Source organism: Coffea arabica, chromosome 2c, assembly GCF_036785885.1.
Source record: "Coffea arabica cultivar ET-39 chromosome 2c, Coffea Arabica ET-39 HiFi, whole genome shotgun sequence".
In the NCBI taxonomy this organism is placed as follows: Eukaryota; Viridiplantae; Streptophyta; class Magnoliopsida; order Gentianales; family Rubiaceae; genus Coffea; species Coffea arabica.
Window position 1 is genome coordinate 45451429 of NC_092312.1, and position 12262 is coordinate 45463690.

Consider the following 12262-nt stretch of genomic DNA (forward strand, 5'->3'; position numbering starts at 1 on the left):
GGAGAAATCTTTAATGAACCTTCGGTAATACCCAGTTAGCCCTAGAAAGCTGCGAATCTCCGTGGGGGTTTCTGGCCTCTTCCAATTGGTCACAGCTTCAACCTTCGCCGGGTCCACTGCAATACGTTCATGAGAGATCACGTGCCCTAGAAATGCCACTTTCTCCAACCAGAACTCACATTTACTGAACTTGGCGTATAGCTGATGTTCCTTCAATGTCTGCAACACCACTCTCAAGTGCTCCTCATGCTCCTCGCGTGACTTAGAGTAGACCAAAATGTCGTCAATGAACACCACGACAAATCGGTCCAGGTAGGGTTTGAAAACCCTATGCATTAGGTCCATGAAGGCGGCGGGAGCATTAGTCAATCCAAAGGGCATAACGGCGAACTCGTAATGCCCGTATCTCGAGTTGAAGGCAGTTTTCGGAATGTCCTCCTTCTTTATCAATAACTGATAGTATCCCTGTCGGAGGTCCAACTTCGAGAAGACCACTGCTCCTTGCAGCTGGTCAAACAACTCGTCAATGTGGGGCAGTGGATACTTGTTCTTGATCGTAACGTTGTTCAACCCCCTATAATCAATACACATCCTCAACGTTCCGTCCTTTTTCTTCACAAATAGGACCGGAGCTCCCCAAGGAGACTCACTCTCGTGAATGAATCCCCGCTCCAAAAGGTCTAGCAATTGCAACTTAAGCTCTTTAAGTTCCGCAGGCGCCATTCGGTAAGGGGTTTTGGAGATAGGTGCGGTTCCAGGTAAAAGATCTATACGGAATTCTATCTCTCTTTCCGGAGGTAAGGCTACTAACTCATCAGGAAACACATCCGGAAATTCCCTCACTACAGCCACGTCTTCCACTTTTAACTTACCCGCTGGGGTATTAATTAGAAAGGCCAAATAGCCTTGCGCCCCTCTACTTACCAGTTTCCTAGCTCGAATGCCCGAAATGAGAGCAGATGAGGCTAACCTACCCCTTATATCTAACCTTAAGGTTGCCTCGCCAGGAATGCGAAATTCAACTATTTTCGTTTTACAGTCCAGTTGGGCGTTATACTTAGCTAACCAGTCCATACCCAAAATCACGTCGTACCCCTTAATGGACAAGCTAATCAGGTCTCCTAAAAACCTCCGCTCACCTACCCATACATCACAATCCTTATAAACCATACTAGTCACCAAACGTTGATTCCCCGTAGGTGTACTAACCTCTAAGTCATATGGTAAGCTAGCAGGTTTTATATCGATGCCACACATGAAATCAGGGTTAACAAACGAATGAGTGGCACCAGGATCAATTAAAACTTTGGCAAAGCGGTGGAAAATAGGGATCGTACCTTCTACGACCTCGGAAGACTCTGGGATCTGGTGGGGCTCTAAGGAATATACCCTAGCCGGAACTTTTGGTTTGGATCCGTCTCCCTTAGCCGGTCCAGTATTGGTTCTCGACGGGAGTTGGCTCCCCTTTCCGTCTTGTTTCAGGACCGGACATGTAGCCAGCTGATGGTCCGCACTTCCACACCGCAGACATTTCCCCAGTTTCCTCCAGCAATTGTCCTCGGTGTGGTTTGTCTTTCCGCAGTGCCCACAGGGACCACGAGATGCCGAAGCCGAGCCACTCTGGGTGTTTCCCTTCGGTCCTCGCCCAGCTTGACCACCCCTGAACGGAGTCCCTCTGCCAGATCCGGACTGTTGACCACCACCCATGCCTCGTCCAATTTTGGAGGGAGTGCTCCTCTCACCCTGTCCCGAAGTACTCCCAGGAAAGCCACGCTTCTTGGCTTGGAAATTTCGGACCTAAAGCCGTGCACTCTCAACCCGTTGGGCTTTTTCCATTGCCTCGCTAAACGTGGTAATTTGAGCCGCCGCGAGGTCCTTCTGGATCTCAACATTCAAGCCCTGAATAAAGCGCCTCACGCGTCGTTGCTCGGTCATGATTAATTCAGGCGCGAATTTGGACAGGCGGGTAAACTGGCTCTCGTACTCCGCCACCGTCTGAGCCCCTTGCCGGAGCCGAATAAACTCGTCCTCCTTCCTCTCCTGGACTAGAGGAGGGAAAAACTTGGCATTAAATTCCCGGATGAAGTTCACCCACGTCCTCGGAGTCTGCTCACGCTCCCATTTCTGCCTAATTACGTTCCACCAGGAACGGGCAGCTCCCTCGAGTTGAAAAACGGCAAAAGTGACCTGCCGTTCGTCCGGGTAGTGTAGGGCCGCGAATATATCAACCATTTTCTCAAGCCACTTCTCGGCGACGTCAGGGTCGGGTCCCCCAATAAACTTTGGTGGGGAAAACTTTTGAAAACGTTCGAGAGCTCTATCCTCGCTCTCAACGTGGTTACCAGGATTTCCGGGGTTAGGGTTTGGGTTTTGGCCCTGTTGTTGCACTACCTGTGCAAGTAGGTTGGTCATTTGCTGCATAGCAGCAGCTATTTGCACATTAGGGTCTATTTGGGGTTCAGGATTCGGTCCAGTAGAAGCTTCCCCCGTTTCCCTAACTGGTGTGGGTTGCCTAATACCGCGCCCACGTCCCCGACCACTTCGCGTTCCTTCCATAAGGTATACTTGGTCTAGGCAAAAGTACTGAACCAAAGCAATAACAAAGCATATAAGTAACAAATAAACTTTCACTTAGCACATAACGATGCATTTCAAACAAGATCAAAAGCACACATATATACAAGCCAAACATATATACAAGCAGTCAGTCAAGTACGGCCAAAGCACGTACATACACAAAAGATCCACCTGAGGATAGGCCTATCAAAAGAGATTTACACGTAGCTAACTCTACATCCAAAACGGTTAGCTAAGGCTCTATCCCTATCCCTATGTACATTCAAAAACCACCACTAGCCCAAAAGGTGCCTAGATATCATAGCTTAGTCGGTTGCCGGGGTCTGAGACCCAGGCGATGGGGTAGATTCCTCCCTAGCCTCGGCCCCAGCATACGAGGCCTCATCGCTAGACTCCTCGAGTCCATCGTCGCATAGGTTAAGTATCGCCTCAGCACGACCCCTCACTTTGCGAGCTCGCTTGACCTCACGCTCGCGACCATCCCTGAGTTGATCACATAAGTCATTAACTCGGTCCTCCGCCTCATTCACATCATACTCAAGCTCCATGATACGTGCGGCTTGCTTGTCATTGGTCGCCTTCGCCTGAGCCACCTCAGCCTCCAAGGTAGCAACCGCAGCTTCAAGCTTAGTATTTTCCTTAGCAAACTCCTCGCGTTCCTTTGCCACCGACAAAACTAGTGTATTTGGGTAGGCAAAGTTGCTACGACACTCACACTGTCGAACGCGGCTGGCCGGGCTCCAACGGACCACGGCTCCCTTCTGCCTAAGTTGATACCTAATCGGCGGCAACGTGCTACGAGGACGATCTCCCGCCGGACGGTCACTCGGGTCACCACTGGCATCCATCCTATAGCAAAGGAATAAATAACATGAATAACCTTAAAACCATAATCAATAAAACCCTCAAGTCAAGCACTTCTATTACACCCAGGTTAATTCAAACTTAGGCTCTGATACCACCTGTGACAGCCCCACCTTCCCCTAAGGCGAACCAGAGGGGTTAGCGGACTGCCTGCCCAGCTCTCGCCAGGACTAACAGTACGTTTTACGTCGTTCTATTACTATCCGGAACATACCGTTGCGCGCAAACAAGCCAAAACTCAAAACTCTTTTTTTTTTTTCCTTCCATCACAGTCCGGCCGGCAATCCGGCCAAGATCCGGCCGGATTGTCTGGCCGGATACCCGGCCGAGAGCAACTGGCCGGGTTCCATTTTTCCCCCAGGCAATCCGCCCTGCAATCCGGCCAGTTTCTGGCCGGATTCGCCATTCTGTTCACGCTCGGCAAAAATTTTTTCCCGTTTTCGTTTGAAGTCGTATCGATCCGAAATCAATCCAAACATCAACCAAACATATATATACATTGGAAATCAACATTTACAAGCCAAACGGCCTACCAAAGTATCCATTTAGTTCATACATATCCAAATAGCCAATTACACACCAAACATTGGTGGAATCAAAGTACTTAGGGTTTTCACCCTCAAGGAGCTATTCAAAATACATATACATGAGCTCGACTTGCATTCAACTATCATAACCTTTCCAAAAGTGTTCATTTGCCTGTAAGGAAAACAAATAACACGGAATGAGCTAAAGCCCAGTGGTATACCACCCAATAAGCAATCAAAGTCATATAAGAATGAACTTTCATTTAAAGTGCTCAAATAAGCAATGAAGCAAAACGGTAAAAGGATACGGTCGGCTCTCAAGAGCCCATTTCCACGCTTGCAATCTTGATCCAACCTCATTGACCCTCCGTCAATGTCAAAAGTATCAAACCGTAGACCACACTTTACTTCCACTTCCTTCCACCCAACATACCCCAACCGGGCCCGCACTCCATTCAGTAATATTTTGGTAATACTCGAGTTTACCGGAACCAAGGGTCTCATTACCACAAGGTTCCCCAGTACAGTCCCCGTGGCATGATAATTTTCACGACCAAGCCCTCGCCGGCTCGATCCAATTAACTACCATACGGGGTTGAGCTCATAAATGCAGTAAAGCCATTGGATACTCGTCCAACGACACCAAATCAGTTTCCATGAATGGAATGCAGTATCTCATATACCCAGTGCAGTATTTCAGTAAAACAATCAGTAGCCATAACCAAAATCACAAGGGGTGAGGGCGATCAAGTACACCCTCACCTCAATCATTTCCAATAACCAAGTAAGCCTTCAAGGCATCAAATACACATAGCACAAAGCCACATTATAACAAGTAAGTGAGTAGTATACTCACCAAGTAAGTAAGTGGTATTTCATGTACCACGATCACCAAGCCGTCGTGCACTACCTTCAAGCCCTAGAACATATAACACATACAATGAGACTCGATAACGAGTCATATAGCAACGCTAAACACAACCCCAATAGGGTTTCATATACATAAGTGTGCATAAAAGCAACCCAGAAATTCGAAAATGGCCTTAGCCATGGCCCCCATATAGAAAACTGTTTTACACTCATTATGCGGTAATGGCACAACTCTCATTACAATTATCGGTTGGGGGTGTAAGACCCACCGTTTCGAAGCTATGAAACAGGGCTAAAACAATGTAGAAGGTCACTCAATCCAGTTCGTAACACAACTAGGTCAACTATGCCAAATACTAACCCAGAATTCCTAAAACAGGTTCGCAAAACACAAAAAACTGTAATCGGTATATCTCAGTCCTTACAAGTCCAAATGCCGAAATTCCAAAGGCATATGTTAGCTAAGACACTCAGCTACATTTCATCAGAAGACACCAACTCCAAAATCCAAACCAATTCCAGTCAAAATGGCCAATTACTATCGCAGTTTTCGCATTCTGCTCAAAGCAGAACAGCTACAGTAATTGCGTCATATCTCATTCCACATTAATCCAAATGACCTGAAATTTTACAGGCATCTCCATCACATCAATACCTACAACTTTCATGTTTTGAGCAAAGTCAAATTCGGCCTCTAACACAGTGATCTAAAACCGGACAGAATTGGGGCTTCAAGAACCCTAACTTTCCAATTTTCCATCCAAATCCAAAATTAGTTGCATTTTCCTATCCAATACACCTCATAGAGTCATTATCAACCAATACCATTCATCATGCAAAGCCACAACCTTCATTTCATATTAAACCAGAAAAATTCTCAATAAAATGAAAACTTCACCATATCAAGCCAAATCAAGAAATAAATCACATTTTACTCCTCTCATGCCTCCATTAAGCACAAAATAAGCATCATTAGAGATAGTAGGGTGTTTCAAGCTTCACTTACCAAGAACCAAGAGAGAGAGAGATGTTGACCACCTTAGGCCTTCAAACAAAGTTCACCAAACAACTTACTATCACTAGAAGGAAGAGTTTTATGGAGTGGAATTGGATGTAACCAATGGTTTTGGTTGATTTGCTCCAAGTAGAAGCTTGAATGTTGAAGAAAGTTCCTTCCTTCCTTGCTCAAGGTGGCCGGCCAACAAGAGGTAAGAAAATGGTGAATTTTGGTGAAATTTTGGATATTTAATTCCTTGGGTCAAAAGGTCAAAAAAATGTCAAAAGGTGAATAGTACTTCTTAAGTCACAACCAATGAGATTGTGACACATGGCACCTTATTAAATGCATTCCTATCCTTCTTTTCTCTCTCACATCAATCACTTCACACACTCCACTTATCTCTTAACACCCGATAAATTATACACAGTATCCGAAACTTAACCTTATTGGCCGAATTTTTCTGAACTTTTCGCACTAGTGGGTCCCACGTCCACTATTTACTCTTAATTTTCTAAAAATTCTCCAGTGCTAGAAAAATCATCTTAAAACTATAACTGCTCATAAAATCCTCTCAAAAAAATATTTCTAAGCCAGAAAATGCAAAATTATGCAATTAAAAGGGGAAATAACCCTAGGAAAAATATTAGGGTTTTACGGGCTCTCACACTCGGCCTCCTATCCGGCCAGATTCTGGCCGGATAGTGACGCAGGCGGTTACTGTTCATCCGCGGCAAATTTTCGTTCTTCGTTTTCTGGTCCGATTGAAGTGCTCGAGCGCTATACTTTCTTGCGTGATGATACTATTGTTCCAAGAACACCTTAATGGGATAAAATGTTCTTTCGTTGAGTTTTCTTTTGTAAAATTAAATATGTATTTGATTGTTTTGTGATCCGTAGTCCTGGCGAGAGCTGGGCAGGCGGTCCGTCACCCCTCTGGTTCGCGTTAGGGGAAGATGGGGTCGTCACAAGTGGTATCAGAGCCTAGGTTTAGATTAACCTGGGCATGCTAGAAATTTCTTGACTAGGGACTTGTATTTGATTGTTTTCTTAAGCGTGGTTGAGCTTAATTATGTTTATATGTAGGATGGACGCGCGTAGTGGGCCTAGTGAGAGACCGACTGTGGAACAGGGCCGGAGAGTACTTCCTATGATCAAGTACCAGGTCCGGCCGAGAGGGACAGCGGTACGCTGGAGTCCGGCTAGTCGCCTTCGACGTTGTGAGTGCCGTCACAGGTTTGCCTACCCCAATACACTAGTATGGGCCGTGGACAAAGAAAGGAAGGAGTTGGCCAAAGATTGTGCAAGGCTAGAGGCCGAGGTGAAGCAACTGAGAGAGGCCAACAAGAGGCAAGCCGAGCGAATTAAGGACTTGGAATATGACCTGGGTGAAGGTCAAGATAGGGTGGACGACCTGTGTACACAATTGGGAGAGACACGGGAACGAATGGTCAAGAGGGCGAGGCAATTGAAGGAGAGAGCGGGATCGATTCTGAACCTATGTGATGACCTATTAGGGGACGAGAGTGACGAGGGCTCTAGTGTAGGAGGCGGGGTTGGAAGTGAACCCGCCCAAGTGAGTAGGTCCTCTAGTCCCACGGTAGGCTAGGGCTTGGCTTTTAGGCTATTTTGGGAATTTTGACTCTTGTATATATAAGGGATACGGAGTGGTAGGCCGGGAAGGACCCTTAGCTAGTCGCGTTGTATATTGGACTAGTTTTGTATATATTACTTTTGTATTGCCATTCCGTAAGAGGCTTTCCCTGTTTGAACTTGACTGACTGTTTTGTACGAAAGTTTGATCTTGTTGTGAATGCTATGAATATGTGTTATATGCCTAAGTGTTTTATGAAGTCATTGTTTGGCTGGGTGTTCATGTTTATTGTTATACCCAGGGATGTGTACACTTTTATCTTAATGCTATGTTATGTGTATATTTTGACTCTAGATTGACCTAGAACGATGGAGGGCACGCGTAGTGGCCGAGGTAGAGGACGTGGGGGTAGACAGCCCACGACTGAACAGGGTACGGGAACTGAAGTGCCCGAACCAACTCCTGAACCCCAAATCGATCCTAATGTGCAAGTAGCCGCTGCTATCCAGCGGATGACTGATCTCTTGGCCCAGGTGGTGCAGCAACAGGGCCCAAACCCTAATCCACCTGTCGGCAACCCTGGAAACCCTGGAAATCCTGGAAATCATGTCGAGAGCGAAGACCGAGCTCTCGAACGATTCCAAAAATTTTCTCCACCTAAATTTCTCGGAGGGCCCGATCCGGACGTGGCGGAGCAATGGTTGGAGAAGATGATAGACATTTTTGCCGCCCTACGTTACTCGGAGGAGAGGCAAGTGACTTTTACGGTCTTCCAACTCGAAGGGGCCGCTCGCTCTTGGTGGAACATTATTCGGACAAAATGGGAGCGAGAGCAGACACCAAGGACATGGACGAATTTTGTACGGGAGTTTAACGCTAAGTATTTTCCACCGTTGGTTCAGGAGAAAAAGGAAGATGAATTTATTCGTCTACGCCAAGGTACGCAATCGGTGGCCGAATATGAGAGCCAATTCACACGCTTGTCCAAGTTTGCCCCTGAGCTCATTTTGACCGAGCAAAGGAGGGCAAGACGTTTCCTTCAGGGGCTTAATGTGGAAATCCAAAAGGATTTGGCCGTAGCCCAAATCACCACTTTTAGTGATGCTGTTGAGAAAGCATTAGGATCCGAGAACGCAAGGCTTCAGGTGAGGAACTTCCAGAATAGAAAGCGTGGAGCTGCTGGAAGTAGCTCAACTCAAGGGGATAAAAGTACCCCTCCTAAATTTGGAAGGGGATCTGGAGGGGGACGGTTTACGAGTCCGACCAGAGGGGCTCCCTCTCGAGGAAGCCAGCCCGGACGAGGCCAGCAGAGGAGTGCCTCACAGGGGAGTTCCGCTACTGTTGCGCGCGGGCCGTGTGGCTTTTGTGGGAAACCAAACCACACGGAGGACGACTGCTGGAGGAAACAGAACAAGTGCTTACGCTGCGGGAGTGCAGAGCACTGGCTAGCCAGTTGTCCAGTCCAAGCCCGAGACGTGAAAGGAACTACACCGACATCCAAGGCTACCTCAAGTCAATCACGGGTAGAAAGTGTCAAGCCGAAGGTGGCCGCACGTGTATACTCCAACGAAAAACGTCCAGTTCCTGACTCAGCCGAGGTAGTGGAAGGTACGATTCCTGTCTTCCACCGCCTAGCTAGAATTTTGATAGACCCTGGAGCCACCCATTCTTTCGTTAACCCCGAGTTTATGTGCGGAATTGATATAAAACCCTGTTATTCTTCCCTATGAGCTGGAAGTTAGTACTCCTACAGGGGATCAATGTTTGATTTCTAGCAAGATGTATTCGGATTGTGAGATCTGGGTAGGTGAGCGGAAGTTATTGGGGAATTTAATAAGTTTAGCCATTAAGGGATACGATGTGATATTAGGCATGGATTGGTTGGCCCGATACGATGCCCAACTGGATTGTAAAAGGAAAATAGTAGAATTCTGTATTCCTGGAGAGGCAACTTTGAGGTTAGATGTGAGGGGTAGTCTAGCCTCATCTGCTATGATATCAGGTATTCGAGCTAGGAAATTATTGAATAGAGGGGCGCAAGGGTTCCTAGCTTTTCTTATTAACACTCCTGCCGACAAACTGAAAATAGAAGATGTTCCGGTAGTGAGTGAATACCCTGATGTTTTTCCTGACGAGTTAGTAAATCTGCCTCCAGAAAGAGAAATTGAGTTTGAAGTTAACCTTTGTCCAGGGGCTTCCCCTATTTCCAAAACTCCTTACCGAATGGCACCTGCGGAACTCAAAGAGCTGAAGTTACAGTTGCAAGACCTTCTAGAGCGAGGGTTTATTCACGAGAGTGGATCACCTTGGGGGGCACCTATTCTCTTTGTTAAGAAGAAGGATGGAACCTTGAGATTATGTATCGATTACCGAGGGTTGAACAACGTGACCATTAAGAACAAGTACCCCTACCTCACATCGATGAGCTATTTGATCAATTACAGGGTGCGGTGGTCTTTTCAAAGTTAGATCTTCGACAGGGGTATTACCAACTGTTAATTAAAAAGGAAGATGTGCCTAAAACCGCCTTCAATTCTCGGTATGGGCACTACGAATTTGCTGTGATGCCTTTTGGACTGACCAATGCCCCTGCTGCTTTCATGGACCTCATGCATCGAATTTTCAAACCTTATCTCGATCGATTTGTCGTTGTTTTTATTGATGACATATTGGTTTATTCAAAAACCCGTGAGGAGCACGAACAACATTTGAAAAAGGTCCTACAAACCTTGAGGGAGCACCGGTTGTATGCTAAGTTTAGTAAATGTGAGTTTTGGCTAGAAAAGGTTTCTTTTCTGGGGCACGTGATTTCAAAGGAAGGAATTGCTGTAGATCCGGCCAAGGTAGAAGCGGTGACTGAGTGGAAGAGACCCGATAACCCTACTGAGATCCGAAGTTTTCTAGGGTTGGCAGGTTATTATCGGCGATTTAGTAAAGATTTTTCGAAACTTGCCAGTCCCTTAACCGATCTAACCAAGAAGGGTGGAAAATTTCTATGGAGTGATAAGTGTGAAAATAGCTTTCACGAGTTGAAACGGAGATTAACCATGGCCCCTATTCTGGCTTTACCTAACGGTCCAGACGGTTTCACTGTTTACACTGACGCCTCCAAAGAAGGGTTAGGATGCGTATTGATGCAACATCAAAACGTGATAGCCTATGCTTCTAGAAAATTGAAAATTCATGAGCAAAACTATCCCATTCATGATCTGGAACTGGCCGCAGTTGTCTTCTGTGACGCCCCGAAAAGTAGGGTTTTCATTTTATGGATATTTTTGTTGGACGAGCGGAGTAGCACAGTTTTTCAACTCGGACAAGAAAAGAAAAGTTTCGAAAAATGGCAGTGGCCAAATCCGGCCGGAAATCCGGCCAGTTTCTGGCCGGAAATCCGGCCAGTTTCTGGCCGGATAGCTGGCCGGATTGCCCTGCAGTTTTGAAAAAAATTTGATCAGCCTCGGCCTTGTATCCGGCCAGGAATCCGGCCGGAAATCCGGCCAGATTCTGGCCGGATTGTGACGTGTCACAGCCGGTCAGCTTTGACCGGCTGCCTTTTTCTTCCTTCTTATCTCATTGTTTTGCCTAAAATGCCTCATTTTCTTCCCTGGTTCATCCGAGCTTCATAGAGAGAAAATACTCTCAATTTTCTTAGTTTAATTTTTGACAAATATCTTGAGTTTTAACCAATGATTTGGCAAGCTACTCCACACAAGGGTGCACTATGGTGGTCTAAAGCTTTTGATGGATTGGTTTTGAAGGGGAAGCTTTGGTTTGGTTACTCTCTTGAATTGGAGGTAAGTTGAATAAACAATGTCTTTTTGGTTCTAATATTGGTTAATCTAGGGTTTGTGATGTTTAAATATGTTGTATTGTGGAGTATTTCATGGGTTGAAGGAATTGATGGTGAATTGTGATTTATTGGGTATTTTTCTGATTTTATATGAAAGTTATGATTAGTGTTGGATTGATGGATTGAAACGATGTTAAATGGAGCTCTTGTACGTTATTTGTGATCGATTGCAGAAAATTTATGCTTGTAGTGTGATTTCCGGTTTCTAGGGTTTCAAATTGGGGATTTTTCCAAGGTTGGCTTTAAGCTTTTGATTGGCTTTGATTGAAGGAAATTATGGCTTAATTGAATGTATGATATTGATTATGAATAAAATGGGTGACTGTGGTTAATTGGTATGAGAATTGGTATTTGAATAGTAGGTTTGAAATGTGTGAAATTAAGGGGTTATGCCGCCCAATTTTTGAGAGTATGTGGTTGTTTTGAATTTGAATTGGTCTTGATTCATTTTATGGAAATTCTTGTGATTCGGAAGTTGGGATGATAAAGTTTCATATTAGTGACGTTTCTAAACTTTGTTTAAGATAATTCATCCTTGTTTTGGCATGTACATGATTAGTATAGGCTAGTCTCATGTTAAGTGGGGATTTCTAGTCTATAATTGTGATTAGTAATGGTTGTATGCAAAGGTTGGTTCAAGAAGGATACTTTTAGTTTTCCCCTGTTTCTGGACCGAACTTGGACTGTCATTTTCTCTGTGTTTTAGACCGAACCAGCTTTTGCTCAAAACATGAATTTTGTAGATATATGAGTTAACTACCTACCTGCAAAATTTCAGATTGTTTGGACCTCTGTAGCCTGGAAAAATGACTGATTTGCTCTGACTGTTTATAGACTCCTGTTTTATGACAGTTTTCGTTCTTTCTCTAGAATTCAGATTTTGGTTTTGAAAATGTATGATTTGGCCTTGGAAATCTTCATAAGAAATGTTGACATATGTTTTAGCTTCGTAACGCCATAAGATTTGTTTTGATCGGATAGGTATA

The 12262-nt window shown here is 45.2% G+C and overlaps 1 protein-coding gene across 1 annotated transcript; it reads left to right on the forward strand.

Moving 5' to 3' along the window:
* Nucleotides 1-7797: 7797 nt before the first annotated feature.
* On the forward strand, nucleotides 7798-9898 carry LOC140035669 (uncharacterized). Its single transcript, XM_072076987.1, has 3 exons — nucleotides 7798-9037; nucleotides 9183-9431; nucleotides 9519-9898. The coding sequence occupies exons 1-3, from the start codon at nucleotides 7798-7800 to the stop codon at nucleotides 9896-9898; spliced, it is 1869 nt and encodes a 622-aa protein (XP_071933088.1).
* Nucleotides 9899-12262: the final 2364 nt, after the last annotated feature.